The 27,985-nt window shown below is 41.8% G+C and overlaps 1 protein-coding gene across 1 annotated transcript; it reads right to left on the reverse strand.

Annotated features, from left to right (window-relative positions):
* Positions 1-2,497: 2,497 nt before the first annotated feature.
* LOC119526267 (major histocompatibility complex class I-related gene protein) lies at positions 2,498-27,982 on the reverse strand. The gene is given in 7 exon segments (XM_037825227.1): positions 2,498-2,705; positions 3,713-3,817; positions 4,544-4,795; positions 8,077-8,349; positions 9,054-9,116; positions 9,119-9,315; positions 27,848-27,982. Coding segments are annotated over 6 exon segments (801 nt in total). The 5' UTR covers positions 9,168-9,315; positions 27,848-27,982; the 3' UTR covers positions 2,498-2,646.
* Between the last annotated feature and the right edge of the window lie 3 nt (positions 27,983-27,985).

The raw sequence follows: 27,985 nt of genomic DNA on the forward strand, positions 1-27,985 counted from the left end.
AAGGTCTGGCCATTCTGTAGGGCCTTCCAGAAAATGTTCCACTAGCCTCCCTAGTGTATATCTATTCCTCATGGCCATAACTGCAAAACAGTCTTCTCCCAGAACAAAAATAGAGGCCCCAATAGTTCCCTGGAAATAAGGGAAGGCTTAGAAGAACTTGAAAATAGTAGGAGAAGAAGAGAGAGGCCAAGGAAGTCAGGCCTCTGCTGGGACAGTATCAATCCCCTAAGCCAGAGGAGTGGCCCAGGACCCCTTGATTGCCTTCCACACTCCCCTTCCTCTTACCCCGGCCAATTATATATGCTGCTCCACGGTCTGGATATGCTTAAAGAGAAAATGGATAATAAATGTAGCAGAGTTAAAAATCTAGAACTGTTGAGTAGCTTTCTTTTCCAGTGTTCTTGATCTAAATTTTTCAGAAAAGATAATTCAAAGCCAAACATAATTGTGGTATAGCACAGTTCTTTGTTTTTAATGTTTAGATTTTATTATCAAATATTTCAAAGATTCTGATTACTGTGCATTTGTAGTCAAGAAACACCAATTAATAGAGAGGCAAAAAGTCAAAATTTAGTAACAAATACTTTCATTTTGAACCAGAAGTAAAATGAAGGTTGCAACATTTTAGGTATTTTAAAAAATCACTCATAACTCTCTTTATATTATAAATCCCCAAGGAAAAAATAGAAATGCTGCAAGCGCATAACAGAATGTCTTCTCCTTAACATCCTTCTCCTCACCACATCTTCCTCCTTCTTCTTCATCCATTTAGGCATAATAATTACGTGTTAGGTACAAGGCAAGGTCCTGGGAGCACAAAGAGGCTTTTGACCATCCATGTCTTTGATGAGAGTGCAATACAGTTAGAGAAATAAGACATATACATATATACATCACTGTATCCTTGTAAATGTGCATCCAAAAATACATTGTCCTAACTATTCTGATTGTAAGAAGAAACCATTCTCAAAAAAAGTGCATATGCTTTCTTCACAGTGCAACACTGCTTTAAAGGATGGTATGAAAAGTAACCTTGGCAACCCTAAAAACAAAATATGACAGTTGTGTCCCCGTGCTATTCAACTGACACTGGAAAAGAAAGATGTACAATGAAAGCATAATCCATGGAACTAGGTGGGAACAGAAGAGCAAGGAGCAGGTCCAGCAGGGGGTTTCTTCAAGGCATGTGGTGCCCCAACAGTATCTTTACCTGTGGCTGTGGTGATTAAAGCCACAGGGCAAATGCCAGGGTCAAGGTCAAGGGAGAGCAGAGGTCAAGCCTGAGGCACATGTCCAAAGCCAGTTGTCAAAGTTGACACTGAAATGAGTATCAAAGCTGAGGTGTGCAGTCAAGCAGGGTCAGAGGTATGGGGCGGATGAACATATGACTGACAGTCAGCCTTGGGACAAGCAGCTACACATGGCAGGACAAGAGGCAGATGATGGTGAGGCTTTTGGAGGGTTGCGGAGAGTAAGGAAGATCAAGGAGATGTTAATTCTCACAGTGGGGTTTTTATTTATTCCCAGTGCATATATATGAGGCTGAGTCAGGTCCACCTAAGATAAGCCAGTATCGAATGGACAGAAATTAGAATTGAGCTCTGTCATGAGAGATAAACATACTGTCATTTTTATATTAAAATGTTGCAGTTGGAAACAAAAATGTTTCAGTTGAGTCCAGGTCTCTGTAGTTCCACTGAAGGTGATAATACATGTTATAATTATTCTTAATCTTCCACAAAAGACACAAGGAGTGAGGCCACCTCCATGGATCCGACCAGTCACATAGCCAAGATTTCAAGCTACCAGGAAGAGTTTCCGTGAAGAACAGGACACTTTTGCTTTCTTTCAGGCCCAGAAAATGTATAAAATAATCAGGCCATCCAAACACCAGTGCACAAACTTGCTGGCTGCTTTCATGGAGTGGTCCATCACTGTCCATAGGGTCACCATCACGGCAGCCACCATATTCAAAGCTTTTGTGTAATAAACATTCTCATGAGAGAAGATGAATGGGAAAGGCTGACTTTTGATGTAGAGAGTGGCCCTTCATGGAGGTATTCAAGTGGAGGCTGGAAGTCCAAGTCAGAGGCACTGTAGAAGACATTTCCTAACCTGGATAGGAAGTTTCCTTCCAGCGCTAATCTACTTGTAAACCATCATTGACAAATGGGATGTAGGGAAGTGTTGTGTCATGAGACAAGGAGGACTTAAAGCCAAATGTGGTGAAGGAGCCCATCCAAGGAGCCTGAAAGTTGGCAGTCTTTTTGGAGCCAAGGAACAAAGAAAATTTTGTGACTCCTATCTTTCTGCCACAAATTCTCAATCCTATAATACCCATGTGTATTGTGGGTGTGGATTTCAGTCCATGAAGGATATTTCAGTCCATGAAGGATAGAAGAGACCATGGTTCCTGTGAGGAAAGAGAACTGGAAAAGGGGTATCTGTAATCACTGACCTGTGTAAGAAGGTAGACGACTCCATTTTGCCCTGAAAGGAAAAGAGGGCTTAGTCATTATGGTGCATGTTTCCTTATAGCTCAAAAATAAAGCATGCAATGATTTGGCAAACCTGAGATGCAGGCATTGACACGTGTAGCTTGCTTGGTAAAGATTCTCTTAGTACTTGACACATTTTAACTCAAATTCACAAACTCCACAAGATAAAAAGCAGGAACTCACAGCCTTCTTGAGTGAGGTGTGTTACTGTAAAAAAAAAAAATTAAAAAAAAATCATTTTTGCTTTAACAGCTATCACTTATTGGATTGGGATTGGGGCGATACTTTATTTATAAAGAAAACAGTAATGACCCACTAGCTTTCTAAGTTGATTCTCTAGCAATGAGTTGGCTTTGCTTTGATCTGACAACATGCTTTTATACATTATCATCTGAATTGGGGTTGAAGTCTGTGGCTATGAAGCAAAGACAAGCTCCTGGCCCACAATAGGCTCAAATCCATGATCCAGGTCTCCTCAATATTATGCTGTGATCAACCTGAGCAACTAGTGAAGCCAGAGAGGGAAAAGACCTTACAAGACTAGACGATAAGCCCTGTGATGGCAGGGATCATGTCTGTTTTTTTCATTGCTATATTCCAGCATGCAGTAAAGTGCCTAGCTTATGGTAGGTATTTAACTCATATTTACTGAATGAATTTATTCCCCCCTCCCAAGGCATCAAGAGTTTATATATCTTCCATTTCTCTTTCCCCTTTTCCTTACCCCCAGTCCCATTTTATAAAAGCATCCAACATTTCATGTGCTGAAAATGAATTTAGAAGGAAAGGAGATTTCTTATGATTAGGGCAGAAAAATGGTTGTCGAAATGAGAAAATTTACTGAAGTCTTGAAACAAGGGACAAAATTCCGTTAGAAGTCAGTAGTAATTAATAATAAGAATATGTCTTGGAAAAATACAAAATCACTGTAGCCTCTGTGAGCCAACTTCTAGGGGAAATTCACCTGGATAGTTGTACTACTTGTTGATGTCAGCCATCACCTATGAAAACAGACCACTTTCCTTGTAAACATTTTCTATACTGTGGGTTCCCCATACTGTGGAAGAGATGTCCCAGGCCCTTCTGTAAATCCAAAGGAAGGGCCAACCGAGTTCTAAGTGGAGATATGAGTGGCAGGTGCAGAAAATAAAACTCTGAAGCTGCAGGAAAGAAACAGTCTGCTGCCCCCCACAACCCTTCCATGTGCCTCTCACCTTGGGGTCTTCTTCTCCAGGCTAGGACGTGAACTCCAGCCAGGACAATGTCCAGGGCAGTGGACCCAGTGATGGCTTTCATCACCAGAGGGATAGTTCCTGACTCTGAAACAGAGCAAATGAGGAAAAACCCACAAGTCCCCCTCCCTTTCTATATTAACATTCTGGCACACTGTCCCTGTGATCGTCTGGAAACCCAACAGCACTTTTCTTTCTGCAGCCTCTCACTCACAGTTCCTGGGTAGGGCAATAAACCAAAACAGAGGTTCTCAAAGTGTGGTCCGAAGACCCCAGATGGGCCCCTCAGACCCTTTCAGGGAGTCCATCATGAGGTCTAAGTCATGACTTGCCTTTTTAAATTTTTTAAAATTTATCTATATTTTTCTTACTTATTTTAGAAAAAAATTAATTAAAAATGTATCTATTTATATTTTTAATGTGATTTATCTTTTTTAATCTTAATCTTTCAGCACACAGCGGAGTTTTCTAGCGGCTACATAACATTTGATGAACTCATAGCTCTGAAGTCTAATGGGATATGCTCTTGAGTTTTCTAATGTTTAAAATGTTCTTATTTTTAATTTGTAATATAGTGAATAGCATCAGATATAACCCATACACAAAGGGTCTTTGGGCTCCTCAGTAATTTTTAAGAGTATAAAGGATTCCTGAGGACAAAACGTGTGGGAACCACTGGCTGCAAAGACCTACTCTAAAGCATCCATGTGAAATGCAGAGACCCAGCCCCACCTACCCGGCAGGTAGCAGAGCTTCCCGCTTGCCCGTTTGCCTCCATCTCCCACCACAGACAGCCGCAACCTCCGTCCTCACCCCCAGGCACCTGAAGAACCACATGGACGCCGTCACTGACACTGCTCCAAGAGACCTTCTTGACAGATATCCACGTCTGATAGCTTCCATCCGCACTGGGAAGAATTTCTCCATAGTCAATTTCTTGGACAGTTTCTTCCACATTTTTCAACCAGGTCATGGAAATCTCTGTGGGGCAGAAACCATGAGCTCTGCAGAAAAGAGTTGAAATCCCTGAAGTTTCTTTGTGATTTATTCTGACCAGGAGGGGGTCTAGAAAGAAGAAAGTAAAGTTAAATAGGAGAAATATTTCATGGACAGAGTATACAATATTAGAACTTGGCAACAGAGGTTCCCAATAAATTTTCGTCATTACAGGAAACATCTAAAATCAAGGATGACCCAGAATCTACATTCATCAACAATAAACTTGTTTATTGTGCACTCTCTACTAGGGCTCTGTACTAGAGAATGAAGAATGTGAATTGCAGCCTACAACTCTGAGTAGTTGGAAAGTGTGTTGGGACTGCTTACTATTAAACTTTGAAATACCTTTGTGAGTCACAGAAAAAGTGAACCACAAATTGTGTGACTGTTCCTAATAATTAATTTAGCAACAAGATGGAGATTAGAACTCAGTACTCCAAGTTCCCAGTTCTGTGCTTACTGTAAATAAATAACACAGTCATCTCAGTACAGCTTTGGCTCAGAATTGCCTTGTCTATTCAAGGCAAGTGGGATGACACTTTGGTGGTTGTCAACAGACACAAATATATGTAATAGATCATGTCATAGTTGTGTCCTTGGATGGGGGTATGGGGATTCATAATATGGAGGGGCTCAGCAGATGACAACAAAGAACTTCTCCCTTTATGATCCCACTTCCTCTTGACTACCCTATTCATTTTTCATATGGTCTTATCTTTAACGTTTCCTGCTGAGATCAGGTCACATGCAGACATCAGACATATACAGCCTGACAGCACTATCTGGAGGGTCTGTTCCTTGCTCATCTCTAAGACTGACCTCCTCACCTCCACCTTCCACCTGCCACCACTGATCCAGGGAAGAGCCTTCCAGCGCAACATCATCTCCCTTGTTTTTTAACCGAGGCATGAAATTTAGTAGTAGAAAAATTCTTTCACTCTGACATTAAAAATAAAATATAAATACCACTGGGAGACGCTCTGCTTTTTTGACAGTGCTTGTAAGAAACTGAACTCAGAGTGAGTTTTGACAGAAGAGTTGAGACCCTACTAAGATGCTGCTTGTAGCCAGAAAGGAGGCTTAGAAGGGGGAGCAGGTATAGAGGTCAAACTTCCTGTACTTTATAGTTGCCCAGGTTCCCCCATTTCTCTGAGAGCTCCTCACAGCCAAAGAGAGTCAACAAGATTAGTCTTAATCAGCAAATTCCAATTCATGGCAACTCTGTCTCAGTTTCCCTACTCTCTCCCCAGTGTTGGATTCCCAGGCAACTGAGGGTTCTTGTCATTTGCAGTCAATGTCTACGCAACTCATCAAGATCAGGAAGTTGAAACTCCTGACACCTCCCCATACCTGCCTAGTCTCAGCCTAAAATGACTCAGTGATTAAGGGTCCTGTACAACCCCAAATTGGCCACTGATCTCAACCAGGTCCTAAGCTGTCAAAAGTTCTTCAGTCTGGCAACAAAAACCTTTAATGTGTGAATGGAAATCTACAGTTTACAAAGTGCTTTCATGTACATTATTTCACCTTAATTTTGGTGAGATGGGCATTATCACATCTATTTATTTCACTCACGATTATTGCTTTTTGGCCCAGCATCCATTAGTCCCACTTTTTCTGAGAACAGCAATCCCCTCCCTGCCATACACACACCATATTTTGGAAAATTAGTCCACTCCCACTGCAACACGTGCTTCCGTTAACAGTTACCAATCTTAATCCTACCACCCAAACTGCGTGTACCGGTTATTCTCTCTTTGCCAGCCCCCAGATCTGGGATCTGCCCTTCTGTGTCCTGCTCTGCAACCCAGGAGACTATATTCATCAGACTGCATCTCCAGGGCTCCCTTGCTTTCTGGCTTCTGGTTGGGTGTAACCACTGGGAAGAGCATCCTCAGTAAGACATCAGAAGGGAGGAGAGAGAGAGGTTGGGGTTTTCACCATCAGTTCCCCACCCCACCTCACCAGGGTTCTGCCAGCGGCCGTGTTCCTCACAGTCACAGCTCTTGCTGGGAGGTTCTCCTCCAGGGCCCAGCTCCGGCTGGGTTCTGGTAACGATATGCCCTCCCCTTGCCCCTTCAGTCTAGGGCGTGTAACGCTTCTCATCGTTGCCAGTTTCTAGGTACTTTACCATCCCTTACTGGTTTTCTCAGTCCTAATTATACCTTGGTAAATAATCCCTTCATTGAATTCTCTTCAGATAAGCCATTTTGAGTGTGCCATTCAGCTCCTGCCAGGTCTCTGACTGTCAGGGCCAATCTTAGAAATGCACCCTGATGGACAGAGTGATTGGTCCAAACTGGCCCATGATGCAACCCAGACCAGAGTCTTTTTTATTGTTGTTTTTTTTTTATTGTTTATTTGTTTTTGGTAACTAGAGCTGGGAGAGAGAAGCCCATCCTTCCGGATTGGTAAAGCTATAAGGATGTGATAGGAACTGTCAGCCACATCCCTTACTTAATGGAGAAGGCAGTTCAAATCTTAGTTTTGTGTCCTCAGGTCCCCACAATTGCCCTAACACAACTGATACTACCTTTGCAATGTCTTTCCTCTTGGTGTTTAAGCTAGTTGGAGTAGGTTTCTGTTGCCTACAACCATTAACCAAATTAAGAGGCTTAATTGGTGAATGGGAGAGTCAGAGTTCAAACTCTAGTCATCTGTCCCCACAGCCTATGATCTCAGACTGGCAGTCCCTATTCCTAACTGCGGCCAAGACACCTCCCCTACAGGCTAACCACAGCTCTGGTAAGACCCACCACTATAGATTACTCCTTTGGGAAAAGGCAACTTCTGTCTAGGAGTTTTCTATTATGTAACACAAGTGTAATTCATTTTGAAGATTACACCTGAAAAGTTCTGTATTAACTAGAAGTCTATCAATTGAATCATACGATAAATGAATAAGAGGAACTCCTCACTGAAAGGAAACTTATCATAAATGCTTTAATTAAACAATGACTCTGCCTCCATTGTAAATACAGATTTTTCCTCATCCTGGTGTTATGTAAGCCCTTAGTTACTAAACAACTTGTAAGAATTACTCCACCTTCCAAAGCATTTCCCAATTTATTATTGGCAGAAAACAGAAGGATTTGCCTCACTGGATCACCCAAAAGGAGGTCTCCCTGGAGGTACTCCACTCTATCAAGGAAAGGAGAGCTGCTGAATCTTGTCAAGATGCTAACCAAAAGCAACAAGAAAAGCTTTTCATGGGGAGTTATGAATCATGATAGTCAATTAAAGAGACTGACATCAAACAGTGTGACTATTACCTAGATCAGAGGAAGGTAAGTATAAAACTGACGGTGCTGGAGAAGAGGGGAAAAGGTGTTCTCTCTTCTGTTTACCTGTCCTTTGTAGGATATCTTTCCCATACTCCAGGGACCTCTTCAAACAGGCAATACATTCTGTTTCCAGCCAATCCTTCTAATATTGTAACTCATGCACACTGGCTTCCCATGCCCACTTGGTGGTGGAAGCCACATTGTCTACAGCCATCCAGGAACGGGTGTCTTTATTGAAGATCATGAAATTCTGTCCATCATATGCATACAGGAGAAATCCTGTGGTGCTGCCGTTCTGCAGCTCGCAGCCAATCATTCTCTGGTAGGTGTGAAACCCTGGAACACACATGCAGGCCAGGAAGGGCTTATACATGGACTGAGGAGGTAGGTACCCATGTGGCACAACATGGGGCATGGCTGGAAGGATCCTCTGCCCTAGAATAAATCACCCCACAGGTCTGCCAGGACATCACGGAGACTCCAGGAGGTCCCTGTTATATAAGTCCATCTATCAACAGATATTTGCAGAGTACCTACCACATGCCAAAAGAGCATGGTAATTCCAGCTTTTGGGAATTACACTATAATGTGAATGATTAATTGATAAACTTTGTGGTTATTATAAGTACTGTGGGGGAGAGAGAGAGATGCAAGATGCAGAAATACCCCTGGGGAAAGTTAACATAGTAAGTCATTATGCATAAGCAAGCAAATCTCTAAGCCTGGCTGTCAGGAAATGAGACACAGAATGGCCAAATTTAGGATGGGAAAGAAGCTACAGATCAGAAGCCTGAATGGGGAGGGGGTAAGTTGTAGGGGGAGCAAAGAACAAAGGCCTCCTGGGGAAGAGACAGACAATTTGGAAGATGCATAGGGCAGATGGTAGGCACTGAACTCCATCAACCCAGATTTTCCAGGCTTTGCCAAAAGCCTTGGAGAGTACAACTCAGTGACTGCTCACATTCGCTGTCAGCCCGGGGGCCTCTCTGCTGGGGTGGGAGCTAGTGAAGAAAAGCATACATCTCTGCTGCACTCCCTACCTGAGTGATTGTAGCGACACTGCAGATACTGCAGCTCCATCTTGAATGCCTGCTGCCAGCCCCCAGCAGCTGAGTGTACCTCTCCCAGTGATCAGATGCAAGGTTCTCTGCCATCCAGGGGGCCCGGGGCTCCTTCTGCTGAGTGACACTGTCATATGTGGTGATATAGGGTGGGAGTCCACATATCCAACTGAAATAAATTCAGGGATCCCATGGCCGGGATCCGAAATGTCCAGGCAAAAATATCTCAGAGAATGAGTCCCTGGGAGGGAGGCAAAGGAGGGAGAAAGAAGGTATTTAGGGTCACAGAGGGTCAAATCCATAAAGTGCATCCCAGATCAGTGCCCTGTGTTCAGATGCATCCATTACCTACAGTCCCCAGCTATTATTTTCCTCTTAATGAATTACAGAACCCCAGGAATTGGAGACTGGAAAGGACTTTAGAACTATAGCCTATTGTCTTGACCTTCTTTTGATCATTCTTAATTAGGATAAAATTTTACAGGTAACTTCAACCTCTAAGTAAAGAACAGAGTATGACTGTGGTCTGCAGGAGAAGGGAAGAGACCACTCATAAGGTTCCTCCTGGGGGCAGCTGTCCTTGAGGGCATGCTCAGAAACTGAGGGCTTGAAACCCCTGATAACCCAAACCCTTATTTTACCAATGAAGGGCCCCCTATCCCTGGATGCATGATCTCTTTCTCACACAGCAATCAGAAGGAGAAGCAGCATAGAAACTCAGGCCTCCTTAGAAAAATATTTTTAAAGGCACAGTGCTTTTGTGATTATACCAAACCACACCCATCCACCATTTTCTTATTTTTTTTTTCCTACTCTTTCTTATGGCCAAGTATTACTGTAAGGATTGTGACAAACACTAAAGGTTAAAGGTAAGCTAAAAATGAAACAAAATTGTTTGACCTTTCTGCCACCCTCACTCTGAACTTCTCGTCTCAGTTCCTCTGAGAAGCTCACTGTCTGGTGGAGACAGACAAAAGCAGTTTCAAAAAAGTGTGATGGGTGTCTGTACTGGGCTTGGGTCCTCAGAGAAGGTGATGTCTTAGGGGAGTTGTCAGCCTGGGCCAAGGATACAGGAAGGAAGGCAGTGGGAGCAGAGAGGAAAACCTGTGTGCAGAGGCAGGAGGTCTGAGAAAGAGCCACATGTGGGAACCAGATGGCCCAGGACACTGGAGCACAGCATAACAGAGGGGAACTGAGAAGAGGATGTCTGAGACAGAAGCAGAACCCAGGCTGGAAAGGCCTTTGTGATGGTTAGGTTCATGTGTCAACTTGGTCTGGTGATGGTGTCAACTTGCTCAGATAATGGTGTCCAGGTGTCTGGTCAAGCAAGCACTGACCTAACCATTACTGCAACTACATTCATGGCTGGTTAATAAACCAGAAGGCTGGTTTATTAAATCATCTGTCAATTGACTGCACCTATGACTGATTACATCAATGAAGGGTGTGTCTTCCATAATGAGAGAATTCAATCAGCTGGATTTAATCCAATCAGTTGAAGACATTTAAGGGAGAAAGAGAGAGAACCTTCGCTTCTTCAGCTAGTCAGTGAAGTGTTTCCTGAGGAGTTCCTCATACATCTTCATCAGAGTTGCCAGTTCACTGCCTGCTCTATGGAATTTGGACTCGTGCATCCCCGCAGTTGTGTGAGACACTTTCATAAAATCTTATATTTACAGATATCTCTTGTTGGTTCTGTTGTCCTAGAGAACCCTGACTAATACAGCTTGGTAGTTCTTGAAAAACAGAATCTTAAAATGGGCTTTTACAATTGTTTTCTACTCTAATTAGATTCAAAGGCACTAATGACTCCATTTCCAATAATCAAAATGGCACTGACAGTCCATGGCATGAGTTGGCAATGGAGATACACAAAATATCACCACTTGATTCTCCTAATCATATTCTTGTATGAAGCAGGGCTCTGGGTGACAGTATTTTTTTGTGTGTTTTTTTTTTAATTAAATTCAGTTTTATTGAAATACATTCACACACCATACAATCATCCATGGTATACAATCCACTGTCCACAGTATGATAACATAGTTATGCATTCATCACCACAATATATCTCTGAACATTTTCCTTACATCAGAAAGAACCAGAACAAGAATAAAAAATAAAAGTGAAAAAAGAACACCCAAATCATCCCCCCATCCCACCCCATTTGTCCTTTAGTTTTTATCCCCATTTTTCTACTCATCCATACACTAGATAAAGGGGGTGTGATCCACAAGGTCTTCACAATCACACTGTCACCCCTTGTAATCTACATTATTATATAATTGTCTTCAGGAGTCCAGACTGCTGGGTTGGAGTTTGGTAGTTCCAGGTATTTACTTCTAGCTATTCCAATACATTAAAACCTAAGAGGTGTTATCTATATAGTGCATAAGAATGTCCACCAGAATGACCTCTTGACTCCATTCGAAATCTCTCGGCCACTGAAACTATTTCATCTAATTTTGCATGGGTGACAGTGTTTCTGACACCTTAACAGAGCTGTGTGGAGTTAAGAGTTGTATTGATGTTGGCTGGTTGCTCTTAGATACACTGGATAAAGTTATGAGAAAAGGAGAAGCTAAAGGCCTCAAATTTGAAACTTAAATGTCATATAACAGATGTAAAGGTTTCTATGTGTGCCTTGAAAGAAAAACTTATTCCTGTGGCCACAGACTTGAGATTTCTGAAAACCAGACCCAGAGTCTCATTGTGCAAGCAGCAGATTTACAACTTAAACTAAAATCTCAAACTCACAGGGTGTCTGCTGTTAAAGTAAAGGCATTGATTGGAAAAGAATGGGATCCTGAAACTTGGGATGGAGATGTTTGGATTGATAATAATGGCAGTGAGGACACTGGAACCCTGGATTCTGTTGAGTCTTTGCTAGATATATCTATAATGGTCTGCCCTGAGGAGACAGCTACCGAACCTCTAGCCTGCTTTAAGGAAACACCTGCCCAACCTCCAGTCTGCCCTAAGGAGCCTGCCATCCAACCTCCACCTAGAGAGATTAACCCTTCAGTGACTGCTAAACCTATAATCACCTCCCCTGAGGAAGCAGCCCTCACTCCTCTGTCTGGAAAGATTAATCTTGTTTCACAAGATGAAACTGTAATGGAATGTTCTGAGGTAAATGGCTTGAGGGATACTTCTAACTCTTTTCATGACCCACCCCTACCACCAGTCTTTGCTTCAAGACCTGTAACTAAAGTCCCAACAGGCCCCGAAAGGTAAGGTACAAAGTGTAACCAATGAGGAAGTATGCTATACTCCAAAAGAACTGCATGAGTTTTCCAATTTTTATAGACAAAAATCAGGGGAATATGTATGGGAGCAGATGTTAAGGGTGTAGAATAATGGTGGGAGGAATATAAAGTTGGATCAGGCTGAATTTATTGATATGGGCCCACTAAGCAGAGATTCTGCATTCAGTGTTATAGCTCAAGGGGTTAGAAAGGGCATTAACAGCTTGTTTGGGTGGTTGGCTACAACATGGATCAAAAGGTGGCCAGCATTACCTGATGTCGAAATGCCAGAACTGCCCTGGTATAATGTAGAGGGGGGGATTCAAAGGCCTAGAGAGATTGGAATGTTAGAATGGATTTGTCATGGAAGGGCCAGTGATTTTTTCTCACTGGAATAGACACATAATCTGGATATGAGTTTGCCTTCCCTGCATGCAGTGCTTCTGCCAAAACTACCATTCACGGAGTTATGGAATGCCTTATCTACCATCATGGTATTCCACACAGCATTGCTTCTGACCAAGGAACCCACTCCACAGCAAGTGAAGTGAGGGAGTGGGCACAGGCTCATGGAATTCTCTGGTCTTACCAGGTTCCCCATCATCAGAGGCCGCTGGGTTGACAGAACGGTGGAATGGCCTTTTGAGGACTCAATTACGGCACCAGGTAGGTGGCAATACTTTACATGGCTGGATCAGTGTTCTCCCAGGAGGCTGTGTATGCTGTGAATCAGCGTCCACTCTATAGTGCTGTTTCTCCCATAGCCAGGATTCATGGGTCCAGGAATCAAGGGGTGGAAACAGGAGTGGCACCACTCACTATCACTCCTAGTGATCCACTAGGAAAATTTTTGCTTTCTGTCCCTGCAACCTTAAGCTCTGCTGGTCTTGTAGTTCAGTGGTCAAAAGGAGGAGTGCTTCCACCAATAAACACAACAATAATCCCGTTGAACTGGAAGTTAAGGCTGCCACCTGGCCACTTGGGGCTTCTCATGCCTCTGAATCAACAGGCAAGGAAGGGGATTACTGTACTGGCTGTGACTGATCCTGACTATCAAGGGGAAATAGCATTTCAACTACACAATGGAGGTAAAGAAGAGTTTTCCTGGAATACAGGAGATCCCCTAGGGTATCTCTTAGTCCTACCATGCCCTGTTATTAAAGTCAATGGAAAACTGCAACAACCCAATCCAGGCAGGACTACCAATGGCCAAGAAACTTCAGGAATGAAGGTTTGGGTCACCACATGAGGCAAAAACCCTGGCAAGTTGAAGTGCTTGCTGAGGGTAAAGGGAACATGGAATGGTAGTGGAAGAAGGTAGTGATAAATATGAACTAGGACCATGTGACCAGTTATAGAAACAAGGACTACGAGAGCATGAATATTTCCTCCTTGTTTTGTTACATTTGCATTTGTCCATAAAGCAAATATCTTTGTTTTCTTCTCTATCTTATCCCCTTATCATATGACATATGCTGTATTGTTCATTTCACAGTATTTTAAGTTAAAGGAAATCAAGTTTAAGAGTCAATGTCACCCAAGGACTTGTACCCTATTCTGGAGAGATTTAGTGCATTTCCAGTTGTATGCAGGACTGCTGAGTATTGTTAGGTGAAATATATGTCTGTTATTGTTCTCTACTTAGAGATAAAGTATGGTTTAAGGTGATGTGTGTAACTGCCAAGTTGACAAGGGTGGACTGTGATGGTTAGGTTCACATGTCAACTTGGCCAGGTGATGGTGTCCAGGTGTCTGGTCAAGCAAGCATGGGACTAACCATTACTGCAAGGACATTTATGGCTGGTTAATAAACCACAAGGCTGGTTTATTAAATCATCAGTCAATTGACTGTACCTGTGACTGATTACATCCACAAAGGGCATGTTTTCCACAATGAGACTTCAATCAGCTGGATTTAATCCAATCAGTTGAATACTTCTAAGGGAGAAAGAGAGGACCTTCATTCCTTCTTCAGCTAGCCAGCATCTCCTGAGGAGTTCACAGAACACCTTTATTGGAGTTGCCAGTTTGCCGCCTGCCCTACGGAATTTGGACTCGTGCATCCCCACAGTTGCGTGAGACACCTTTATAAAATCTTTACAGATATCTCTTGTTGGTTCTGTTTCCCTAGAGAACCTTAACACATCCTTCCATGCCATGCCAAAGAGCTGCCATAAAAAAGGTGCATAGCAACGAATGGCTTTCTCCCTCTCTGCTATGCACTTGCTGAAAAATCCTATCTCTGAGACTTTACTCTTTTTTTTTTCCAGAGAAGTTGTGGATTTACAGAAAAATCATGCATAAAATACAGGGTTCCCATATACCAACCTATTACTGACATCTTGCATTAGTGTGTTACAATTGATGGAAGCACAACCATAGTTTAACTTAGGGTCCACTGTTTGCGTAGTATAGTTCCATGGATTTTTAAAATTTTTTTATTCTGTTATTTTATGTACAATCTAACATTTCCCCTATTAATCATATTAAGATATATATTTCAGTGCTGTTAATTACATTCACAATGTTGTGCTACCACCACCACCATCCATTACTAAAACTTTTCTATCATCTCAAATAGAAACTCTATACCAATTAAGCATTAACTGCCCATTCCCTACTCCCAATCTGGCCCCTGGTAACCTGTATTCTAGATTCTGACTCTATGAGTTTGCTTATTCTAATTATTTCATATCAGTGAGAACATACAACATTTGTCCTTTTGTGTCTGGCTTATTTCACTCAAAATGACTGATGTCTTCAAGGTTCATCCATATTGTTGCATGAATCAGAATGTCATTTCTTTTTATGGCTGAATAATATTCCATTGTATGTATACACCACATTTTGTTTATCCATTCATTGGTTGATGGGCACTTGAGTTGCTTCCACATTTTGGCAATTGTTAGTAATGCCGCTATGACCGTCAGTCTGTAAATATCTGTTTGAATGCCTGCCTTCAATTCTTTTGAGTCTATACCAGCAGTGGGATTGCCAGGTCACATGGTAATTCTATACTTAATTTACTGAGGAATCACCAGACTGTCTTCCACAGTGGCTGCACCATTTTACATTCCCACCAACAAGGAATGAGCATTCCTATTTCTCCACATTCTCTCCAACACTTGTAATTTTCTGTTTGTTTTAATAGTAGTCATTCTATTGGATGTGAAATAGTACCTCATTATTTCACACTTTGCATTTTATTATTCTGCAAAGAAGGTGGTTTTGATTTGCATTTCCCCAATGGTTAATGATGCTGTGCCTCTTTTCATGTACTTTTTAGCCTTTTGTATATCTTTGTTGAAAAAACATCTATTCAAATCTTTTGCCCATATTTTTAATTGGTTATTTGTCTTTTCGTTGTTAAGTTGAATAATTTCTTTTCATATTCTAGATTTTAAATCCTTATCAGTTTTGCAATTACCAAATATTTTCTCCCATTGTGTAGGCTGTTGCTTTACTTTAATGATAAAGTCTTTTAATACACAAAAGTTTTTAATTTTTATGAGATCCCATTTATCTATTTTTGTTGTTGTTGTTGCTTGTACTTTGGATATAAAATCTAAGAAACCATTGCCTAACAAAAGGTCCTGAAGATGCCTCCCTACATTTTCTTCTAGGACTTTTACAGTTTTAGTTCTTATATTTAGGTCTTTGATCCATTTTGAATTGATATTTGTATATGGTGTATGTATATCTTTGTATATGGTTGTGTATATTCTTTTGCATGTGGAGGTCCAGCGTTCCCAGACCATTTGTTGAAGACACTGTTTCCCAATTGAGTGGTCAAAAATCAGTTGGCCATCTTATGAATCCTGTTACTGCAAAGGAGAGGCTATGCCTACTTACAATTGTGCCTAAGAGTCTCCCCCAGAGAACCTCTTTATTGCTCAAATGTGGCCCCCTCTCTCTCTAATCCCATGTGGCAGGTCAACCCACTGCCCTCCCCCTTACATGGGAAATGACTCCCAGGCGTATAAATCTCCCTGGCAGCATGGGACATGACTCCCGGGGATGAGCCTGGACCCGACATTGTGGGATTGAGAAAATCTTCTTGAACAAAGGGGGGGGGGGTGAAATGAAACAAAATAAAGTTTCAGTGGCTGAGAGGTTTCAGATAGAGTTGAGAGGTCACTCTGGAGGGCATCCTTATGTGCTATATAGATATCACTTTTCAGTTTTTAGTATATTGGAATAGCTAGAAGGAAATACCTGAAACTGCCGAACTGCAACCCAGTAGCCTTGCTTCTTGAAGATGATGGCATAACTATGTAGCTTACATGGTGTGACTGTGAAAACCTTGTGGCTCACACTCCTTTTATCCAGTGTATGGACAGATGAGTAGAAAAATGGACAAAAACTAAATGAAAAATAGGGTGGGAAAGGGGTGGTGAAATGTTTTAGATGTTCTTTTTTATTTTTATTTTTATTTTTTTGGAGTAAGGGACATGTTCAAAAATTGATTGTCATGATGAATGCACAACTATAAGATGGTACTATGAATAATTGTACACTGTGGATGATTATAGGGTATGTGAATATATCTCAATAAAACTATATTAAAAAATCAGTTGGCCATTGTGCCAGTCTGAATGTATTATGTCCCCCCAAACGCCATTATCTTTGATGTAATCTTGTGTGGGCAGACCTATCAGTGTTTAATTAGATTGGAATTCTTTGAGTGTTTCCATGGAGATGTGCCCCACACAACTGTGGGTGATGACTCTGATTGGATAATTTCCATGGAGGTGTTGTCCCGCCCATCTAGGGTGGATCTGAATTAAATTACTGGAGCACTATATAAGATCAGACAGAAGGAGTGAGTTGCTACAGCCAAGAGGGCATTTTGAAGAAAGCACAGGAGCTGCCAACTAGAGACATTTTGAAGACAGCCATTGGAAGCAGACTCTTGCTCCAGAGAAGCTAAGAGAGGACAAATACCCCAGTGCAGCTGAAAGTGACATTTTGAAGAGGAGCTACAACCAAGAGGGACCCTTGGAAGAACACACTGGAACTGAGAGAGGAGCTTCAGCTTACAGAGACATTTTGGAGATGACTTTGAAAGCTGACTTTTGCTCTGGAGAAGCTAAGAGAGGACAAACACCCCAAGAGCAACTGAGAGTGACATTTTGGAGAGGAGCTGAAGCCTAGAGAGGAACGTCCTGGGAGAAAGCCATTTTGAAACCAGAACTTTGGAGCAGACCCCAGCCACGTGCCTTCCCAGCTAACAGAGGTTTTCCGGACACCATTGGCCATCCTCCAGTGAAGGTACCCAATTGTTGGTATGTTACCTTGGACACTTTATGGCCTTAAGACTGTAACTGTGTAATGAAATAACCCGCCTTTTATGAAAGCCAATCCATCTCTGGTGTTTTGCATCCCGGCAGCATTAGCAAACTAGAACAGCCATAAATAAGAGGTTTGATTTCTGAAGTCTCATTGGTCTATATGTCTGTTCTTGTGCCAGGGCCATCCTGTCTTGATTACTATGTCTTTGTAATAAGTTTTAATATTGGGAAGTGTGAGCCCTCCAAATTCATTCTTCTTTTTCAAGATGGTTTTGGCTATTTGGCGCCCCGTACCTTTCCATATAAGTTTAATGGATGGCTTTTCCATTTCTGCAAAGAAATCTGTTTGAATTTTGATTGAGATTGCAATGAACCTACAAATTACTTTGGGAAGAACTGACATAGTAACAATATTTAGTCTTCCAATCCATGAACATGGAAAATACTTCAATTTATTTAGTTGGGTCTTCTTTGATTTTTTTTTAATAATGTCTTGTATTATTCTGTGTACCAGTCCTTTATATCCTTGGTTAGATTTATTCCAATATTTGATTCTTCTAGTTGCAACTATAAATGGATTTTTTTTCTTGAATTCTTCTTCTGATTGCCCATTAGTACTGCATAAAAACACTACTGATTTTGAGGTATTGTACCCTGCCACTTTGCTGAATTTATTAGCTTTAGTACTTTCGTTGTGGATTTTTCAGGATTTTCTATCTTTGGGTCATGTCATCTGCAAATAGGGTAAGCTCTATTTCTTCCTCTCTAATATGAATGCCTTTTATTTTTTTCTTTTGCTTAATTGCTCTGGCTAGAACTTCCAGTACAATGTTGACTAACAATGGTGACAGTGGACATGTTAGTCTTGTTCCTGGTCTTAGAGGGAAAGTTTTCAATCTTTCACCATTGAGTATGATGTTAGCTATGATTTTTTCATATATACTTTTTATCATGTTGAGGAAGTTTCCTTCAATTCCTAGTTTACTAAGTGTTTTTATCGAAAAAGGGTACTGGATTTTGTCAAATGCCTTTTCTGCATCAGTTAAGAGGATGATGTGGTTTTCTCCTTTCATTCTGTTAATGTGGTGTATTACTAATTGATTTTCTTATGTTGAACAACTCTAAGATAAATCCCACTTAATCATAATGCATAATTATTTTAATATGCTGTTGGATTCAGTTTGCTAGTATTTTGTTGAAGAGTTTTGCATCTATATTCATGAGGAATATTGGTCTGTAATTTTATTTTCTTGCAGTATCTTTATCTGGCTTTGGTATGAGGATGATGTTGGCCTCATAGAATGAATTAGGGAGTGTTCCTTCATCTTCAATTTTTTGGAAGAGTTTGAGCAGGAATGGTGTTAATTCTTCTTGGAATGTTTGGTAAAAGTCACCTGTGAAACTCTCTGGTCCTGGGCTTTTCTTTTTGGGGAGGTTTTTGATTCAAAATCTTGATTTTGAATCAAAATCTTGTTATTGGTCTTTTTAGATCTTCTATTTATTTTCTGAGTCAGTGTAGGTAGTTTGTGTGTTTCTAGGAATTTGTCCATTTCATCTCATTTGTTTGGCATGTAGTTGTTCATAGTATCCTCTAATTGTCCTTTTTATTTCATCAGGGTTAGTTTTAATGTCCCCCTTTTCATTTCTGATTTTAGTTATTTGTGTCCTCACTCTTTTTTTTTTTTCGGTCGGTCTAGCTAATGGTTTGTCAACTTTATTGATTTTTTCAAAGAACTGACTTTTGGTTTTGTTGATTCTATGTTTTTTTATTCTCTATTTCATTCATCTCCCCTCTAATCTTTGTTATTTCCTTCCTTCTTCTTACTTTGGGTTAGATCAGCCAATTTTTAGGTTAGGTCTCTGATTTGAGGTCTTTCTTCCTTTTTAATGTAAGCATTTAGAGCTATAAATTTTCCTCTCAGTGCTGCCGTTGCTGCAACCCATAAGTTTAGGTATGTTGTGTTTACATTTTCATTTGCCTCAAGATATTTCCTAATTTCCCTTGTGATTTCCTCTTTAATCCATTGGTTGCTTAAGAGTACATTGTTTAATTTCCACAAATTTGTGAATTTTCCATTTCTCCCTCTGTTATTGATTTCTAGCTTCGTTCAATTGCATTCAGAGAATATACATTATATGATTTCAATATTTTGAATATATTGAGACTTGTTTTGTAGCCTAACATACGGTCTATTCCTGGAGAATGATCCATGTTCATTCAAGAAGAATGTGTGTTTTCTTGTTGTTGGGTAAAGCGTTCTATATATTTCTGCTCTGTCTTGTTGATTTATAGTACTGTTCAAGTCTTCTATTTCTCATGGATCTTGTATCTAGATGTTCTATACATTATTGAAAGTTGTGTACTAAGATCTCCTACTATTTATGTAGAACTTTCTATTTCTCCCTTCAAATCTTTTGATATTTGCTTCATATATTTTGGGGCTCTACCGAGCCTTTACTCTTTTTTTAAAAAAAAAACATTTCACTTTATTGACTATAGTTGTGAAATAATATTAATTTTATTACAGATTTGGTTTAGGGTTTAAGGCTGTTGCATATATTAAACAATCCTTAGCTGATAGTGCTGGGAAAAAACCTGTACCTAGCCTTTACTCTTATTACCTCCTGCCAATCTTTCCCATCAAAATTCTTCCCAGTCATCAAAACCCATTTCCAAAGACACACCTAGGATGAACCTGACATTTGCATGGCTGAGTCAGGAGGACAAATGGGGCCCATATAGCAGAGGTCTAAATATGTAAAGGGAATAAATCAAGCTAACTGTTAAATACAATATGCTCCATCCTCCTACCTGGACAAATATTTCTTCATATGCCTTCAAAAGCCAAGTTCAATTTTAGAAATCTCAGCCTTCTCTAAATTCTGCACCTGAATGTGGTGACACAGAGAAAGCAGGCTCCCATCCTCCAGTCCCTGGTCTGTGTCCTCTTCCCACCCTGGGTCCATCTAGCACCACCAAGGGTCTTGTGCCCACATGTTAGACACTCCTGTTCATTCAAGCTCCATCCATGTGCCCCACAAACACGGCCTTTTGTCTATCCCTAGAGCATAGGAGGTTCCTTGCCATTTCCGCACAGTCCACCCTTCAGAGGATGGGCCAAAGGAAGAGTCCTGTGTGAGCCCAAGCCATCTTGGGTCATCTGGGTGGGGAACTCCAGGTTCCCGGGTGCCTGGCGTGTGGTCTAGAGTGGAGGTGCACAGACACAGGTGAGCACATCTCCCCGGCCTCACGAACTCCTTGGCCTTTGGAGAGGGATGTGGACAGAGAAGGGCCAGAAAGGGCCCTCCAAAGTGGGGAGCCATGTCTGGGGAGTCTCTCTTGCCTGTGTGTACGTGTGGTCATGGAAAACACTTCCCCAAATTCCTTCCAGACTATTGAACCCAAGGCTGTCTCTCCTTTTGAATTCCTCCAGCACATGGATCTTCTAAAGTGGCTCTTGCCACCATGGAGAACCTCAGGTGGGTATCAGTTTCCTGTTTTCCATGTTGAATACCACTTACGATGTTCAGCCCTTCTTCTTCATTGAAAATACATATTTAAGGGGAAAAAAAAAACACTTTAATAAAGAAATAGCACTTTAATAAAGAAATGATTGGATTAACTTTTGTGCAAGCAACACTGTATTTTCCCTTTCTCTAAAACTGTTTATGAAAGAATTCATGCCATGCAGGCATCTTTTAGAATTGATGACCCCAAGGCCAGAGGTGAGTGAAACAGGCCTCCTGAGACCCTTCCCACTGACACTACCAGTTCTACAAAACCAGTTTAAGTGTCCCTTCCTGCAGAACGCACTGGGATTGCGAGAGTTCGGCAAAGTTCAGAGAGGGCACCCAGCTCCATGCGCTCCCTCCCTGGAGGTTTTTATCCTGCTTGTTAGCCACAGTGCTGAGCAAGGAGGCTGGGCCTACCCAGGCTTGGGCAGAGCATAAGGCCTCTCTCCGGCCTCTGTATTTCTCTGGCTTTTACCTCCTGCTTTCACTTACCCTGGGGGGTGGGAGCTGGGGGTAGGAGGCAATACACACTCAAAGGTGGGCCCAGAGGGTCTCTCTTCCTAATAGCATCGGCTCTTAGGAAAGCACAGGCCAGGGGTTGACGTAGATGCACACGCTCTGTCCCACAAACAATAGTTATATTCTGCTGTCCATTCTATTTATCTTTGCTCACCTTCTAGCCACTTCTCGGTCTTAGGGCTTAAAAGGGGCTTAGCTTTTTGCTACTTAGGGAAGGCTTTCTGAGAAGAGTGACTTGGGAGCAAGTACCTGCGGGGAGTGAGGGAGCCGCGCAGGTATCTGGGGACAGCGGTCCAGGTGGAGGGAACAGCACAAAGGCCCCTGGGAGAGAACATGGCTGGCATGTTCTTGGAGAGCAAGAAGGTGTCGTGGCTGGAGCAGGAGTGAGGAGAAAAGAAACAGCTAGAAATAGCTCCCACAGTTACTCAAAGGCAGAAACAGATGTTAAGTCAGTAACTCAGAAAGCGGAGTCCAGCTAAAGGATGAAGAGAGGAGAAGGAAGAAAGATGCCATGTTACTGAGCTAAGTTGAATTGGTAAAGAATTTTCCTCAGAACGTGTGTATGGGGGGGTGGGTCCTGTTATGACCTCCGGATAGCTGCCAACCAGCAAAAAGGGTATTAACAACTTGAGGAATTACTGTCTGGAGAGAAAATTTATTCTAGGTGAGTATCACCAACCTCATCTCCAAACAGAATATTCACAATTCATTTAATTTCGCTTTCTTGTAAAAATATAACCACATAAATAGGCATTATCCAGAGTTTATAAAAGGTGGATGGAGACAAATACGGTCTGTTGACAATGCTATCCAAGTATAGTGTAATGTTCTTTTCTCCAACCCTAATCTCAGTCTAATGCCTGGTTTGGGAGCAGTTGTTCTCCTCCAGCCAGCCCTGACTGCAAAGGCTGCTCGGCCCCTACAGGCTGGACAGCCAGACTCCATCTGCCTGTCATCTGAACTTCTATCCCTTGTGCACCCATGTGTGGCTCTGCTCCAGGGCATCACACACAGCCTTTTCTCTTCATTTGGGCCCAGTTACCCATCTGGTGCCTCCATAGCTACAAGTCAACTTTGCTCCTTAGGTGGGTCTCCACATTATTACCTCAGTGGTGATAGTTTGTTGACAGATGTTAAGTCAGTAACTCAGTACAGAAAGTATGAGAAAAGTCCATGACATTCTGTCTCCCTTGTACTACCTTAGACTTTGGGATAATTTATATCCTACCAGGGTATGTTGCCCGGGGATCAGGTTTCTAATATAACTATTAAGGTGGAATCATTTGAAAAGGCTGATATTTGATCATTTCTGTCCTACAAAAATGGTAATTTCATATAGTTCAACCTAATCCTCAATTCCCTCTTCTTGCTCCAATAGTTAGGAAATTAGGCTTCTCTCTCCCTTTCCATGAACATATTAGCGGCATAAACTCACTTATTGAACTGAAATCTATAATTTACAACCCCATCGTCTGTCCATTGGGGCAATTTATATTTATTGTCTGCCATGTACAAGGAATCATGAGGAATGTCAGGAGAAGAAAAACAAATCAAACACAGATTCTTTCCTCCAGGAATTTGCAGCATTACGGAGGAATGGAAGCGTGTAACATAAATAAATATAATGCAATAAAAGTGGCAGCAAGCAGTAAGGGCCATAAAAGAGGCACTGATGGAGTGATTGGGCAGCTCAGAGGAGAGCCTGCTCTTGTGTGAGGGGATGTGGAAACGCTCCCAGGGGGAGGTGGCAGATCAGTGGGCATCTTATCATAACCATCAGAACTGCATTTATTTACTGAGCACATATCATGTGTAGGGACCAGGCCAAGCCCCTGAAAAACATGGGTTTCATTTACTCCTTTACAACAACCCTTTGAGGTAGGTCTTATAATCCCCATTTCACAGAAAGAAAATGGGAGAGAGAGATTAAATAAATTGCCCAAGATCATCCTTAGATCCTTAAGTGGAGGAGCCACTAACACTCTCACACCGATCTCTCAGATGGGAGGCCCACAGGCTGTAAGACTACCAACCTACCCTCAGGCAGGGGCACACCCTTCTTAGTCCAGACTCTTCCAGGCTCCTCACCTCAGGACCATCGTTGCTCTCTCGTGCCCCCTTGTGTCAAGGATGACACACTGTCCCCAACTTCCCAGCCCCAGGGGCCCAGGCCCCAGAACTTCCTACAGGACCTGATTGGATAACCAGGTCACCAAAGTCCAGATTACTTGTTGGGCTTCCCAAGTACCCAATGTCTTAATATGGTCAAGATGATTATGATTCCTGGGAACTACTGTTTGGAATTTCAGGCATCGTGGGAATGGGGGGTAGGGGAAGTAGATAGTGATATTTTTAGTTAAGAGGAACTTTGGGCACTTTTCAAACTGCGCAGTCAAGTGGGTGGTTTTATGCACAGCAAGAATGAACTGTTAGTCCTCTCTCTTAACAAGTGATCTAACTACAAGAACTTTTGAAGGCCAAAAAAGAGCTGAATGTGACAGTCTGACATCTCGGCTACTCTTTTGAGACTGCCCCTTTGAAGGCTACCAATGTCTCCTTTTGTACAGGTCTTATTATTTTCTGAAATTCAGTAGGCATAGCCCTAGTTGCTGGGGATACAGCAATGAACAAATCAAAGTCCCAGCCCTCTGAGCTAATTTCTAAAAAGGACGTTGACAATAAATAATATATAATACAAGGTCAGGTGATGACAAAGATTAGGAAGAAAAGTAAAGCAGAGAAAGGGGAGAGAGGGTGAAGAAGGCTGCTCTTTAGAACGGAAGACCAGAATAGGCCTCTCTGAGGAAGTACTGTTTGAGCAGAGATGTGAATCAAGGAAATGAGCCATAGGAGAAGAAACTTCCGGAAAAAACAGTAAGTCCAAGTCCTTGAAGAGGGTGCATACTCAGTATGTTTGAGGAATAGAAAGGAGACCACTGTAGGATCATGTTCAGCCTTGGAGAATGGATGAGTTTCAGTGATTTTTTTCTTCTGTACTCTCTATGCAATGATGGTCATATATGTGTCTACCAGAAGAGTCCCAATTTTATGAACTTTTTGAATGCTAGATTGAAGTTGTAACAAAATGTGATTTAATATGTATCCTTTGAAAGCTTTTACATAATAAATATAACTGTAGATGTCAGAAAGAATGTCCTTTGTCATCTTTCTCAATTTGGGTTTCATAAAACAATAGTGTTTGAAGGGCCATGTGTTTGATCTTTAACCTCCTTTCAGTTCTTGGCAATCCTCTGGGGTATGAAGATTGAGGCCAATGGTTTTTAAGTGAGAATAGACAGAAATCCCAACTAGTCAGAAGAAAACCCACAAATTAGCTGAAATTATCAGATTTAGATAGATTCAATGTCAACCAAGAGAAGGGCCTTAGAGGAGTGAAACAATTGTCTGGGAGAAGTTTCTCATGCACGTACCTCAGCAACAGCTCCACGGAAACAGACTAATAAAGTCAATAGCAAATGTCTGTATTTTCTTATGTTAATTCTTTGAACTCAAGGTCATTTCTAAGCAGATAATCTGCAAGTCCATCTTTTAACACTAGGCCAGTTTGCAGTTTAGGAGGCTTAGTCATCATCAGTCCTTGTCTGTGAAGGACTCCACCATTTATAAAGCAGGTTGGTACAGCAGATTGAAACATCCACAAAATTATGAGTAATATTAAGAGACTGACCTTGGTTATTTCAGGATTAAACACACAAACCACATTTAGCTATGCAAGTACATCCACTCACATCACCAGTTCACAGTTTCACAAAGGCTGAAATGAAGAACAGGATGAGTTATAAAGGCACAAAAATCTTTATACAAATTAGATAGATAGACAGATAGAAAGATAGATAGAGAATATAGTATATATAAAAATTCTGCAACCATGGTAAGCCACATTTGTGAGTTTGCAGTTATTATTGCTGCCCAAGTCCTCCGTGGCTCACAGTCAGATAACTTCAATTTCATAGGGACAAACATAAATTTCACTCAGCATTTGTTAAGTACCTATTGTGTACCAGGTAGTGTTAGGAAAATAAAGGAGAGGAAAATGAGGAGGTCTCTCCCTGTCTTCAAGGAGATCAGAGCCTCAAAGGAAGATTTTTGTAAATGGAAAATTATAGTGCTGTGAAGAGGAGTTATGGGAGCACAAAGAAAGCAGCAGTCAGCTGCTGGTTATGGAGTTGAAGAGAGTGACACCCTGGAAGGGATACTGGCGTTATCTTGAGATTTCCTAGAATTGTGACCCTCAGTCACTCCAGTATCTCCTCCCTGCATTCCTCCATCTATCAATGGTATAGAGTATAGAAGCACCCATTCAGAGCGAGCACTAAGCACAAATATTGAGTCAACTGAGTCTGTTTTCATAACCCCATCTCCCTTCCCTGACAGCATCACTTAGAGGTTGAGAATACTTAGTCAGGATCCTAGCAGAAAACAACCACCACCCCAGATAGGTCAGATGATGAGAACTTAATGAAGGGATGCCTTGCAAGGTACAGGAACAAAGAAGGGATAATGAGGTACCTAGAAATAGGCAACTATGGTAAGCCGTTACCATCACCCCTAGGGTTGAAAAGAGTAGCAATCAGGGTTACCCAAGTCCAATGGGAGCTAGAACCATGAAGAAGGGGCCATTCAGGGAAAGCTATATTGTGGAGGGACAGAGCCACTTCCAGAGATGTCATATGAAGAGGGGAAGGAGCAAGAAAGAAATACCCCAACCTCTTTCCTTCTTGATCTCTAATTTCTTAACGGTGTCTCCCATTGGCTAAACCCAAACAGAAATCAGCTCACAAGAGAGACTGGGTGACGAAGTCTGTAGCAACTTCCTCTCACGACACAAAGCAGAACAGAGAAGATGGAAGATAAATCTAAGGAGTCAAAAGGAGAATAACGAGCACAAAGTGACCTTCCCTAACCTTTATAACCTTCTTTTTTAGTTCTCATTCTACCAATTATCAAAGTTTCAAGTGTCCACATCCAGAGGTGCTGCAATATTGTGGAAAAGCCCTGGATGGAGGGCCAGAAGACCTGAGTTCCACTTTGGACTCTGCTCATAACATGAGCTTAGTCAGTCTCTTTAGGCCTAGATTGCCTCATCTTTAAATAGGGATATAGCCTTAGCCTACCACAAAGGATTAGTGAGACCATCACTTGAGAGAATATGTTTAGGGACCATTGTCATCATATTATTGGACAGTTCTTTGAGAATCATATGTAGGTAATATATAAGCTTTAAAATTTCCAGAAATACCACCTTTTATCTCCCTCCTTCCTTATTCCATCATTTGTCTGTTACCCTATTCCCAACTTTTCCCATTTCTGATTGAAATGGTGAGTCTAGATTAAATTTCTATAGAAGCAGGTATTACATCTGTCTTGTTCACAATCATATCCCCAAAAGTACCTTGCACATAGTAGGCCATCAATCAATGTTTGTGGAATTAATACACAGATGATTTGAAGGGGCTTTTTCCTGCCATGTTCATGAGAATCACCACCGACTGTGGTGACCCAGTCTGTGTCCGGGACACTGGCGGCCAATGCCCCCATTCTCAGGGCAGACTCCCAACTGGGAGAGTAGTTACTTGGGGCAGAGAAGCCTGGTGCTTACAGCCTACGGGCTTTCTCAAGTACTGGGAGCAACAGAAGGCATCTGCTTCCCCAGTGAGCAAGCCTCCAAAACAATGAAAAATTCCTCCTTCTACTCAACTGATATTTCTCACACCCAGTAAACAGGCCTGGAACCAGGGTTTTATCTTTATTGAATCTTGTGTTAGTTAGGGTGTGTGGGGAGGAGGAAAACCATAAATAAATCTAAACAATGAATCTGCTCTACACTTAATGCCCCTGAAACTCTGACCACATCCCTGTGAGACAAACTAAGCTGGTGAAGAGGAGAAACAAAAGTAGAAAAAAAAAAAAAGGATATGAGCAGAAAAGAAGGGGAGTAGTGCTCAGAGGGAAAGTGAGGAGGTTACCAGCAGGGTCTTTCCACTCCCTCAGGCGGTGACAGCAAACATGAAGTGGAAAATGGTCGTGCTAGTCCATCACTCCTACAAGTCCTAGACTTAATAAATACTCGTGTCTGCCCCTGGCTTCTTCATTATCTCACCACAAGTTTCAGGAAAAAAAGCTGTTCTTCCAGGCTGCCTCAGCTTCCGAGTTAGGAGCAAAGAGAACTTGGGATACTCACGCGCATCACTGTGCTTCACCGTTAATACAATGATGAGCGGTAACAGGGGCTCGCACCATCAGTCTCCCTGACGTAATTTTCTTTCGAATTCTTTTAACCCCAAACACTGACAAGTCCCTGCGGAGCGTTTCCACACTT

The sequence above is a fragment of the Choloepus didactylus genome, chromosome 2 (genome assembly GCF_015220235.1).
Source record: "Choloepus didactylus isolate mChoDid1 chromosome 2, mChoDid1.pri, whole genome shotgun sequence".
NCBI classification, from domain to species: domain Eukaryota; kingdom Metazoa; phylum Chordata; class Mammalia; order Pilosa; family Megalonychidae; genus Choloepus; species Choloepus didactylus.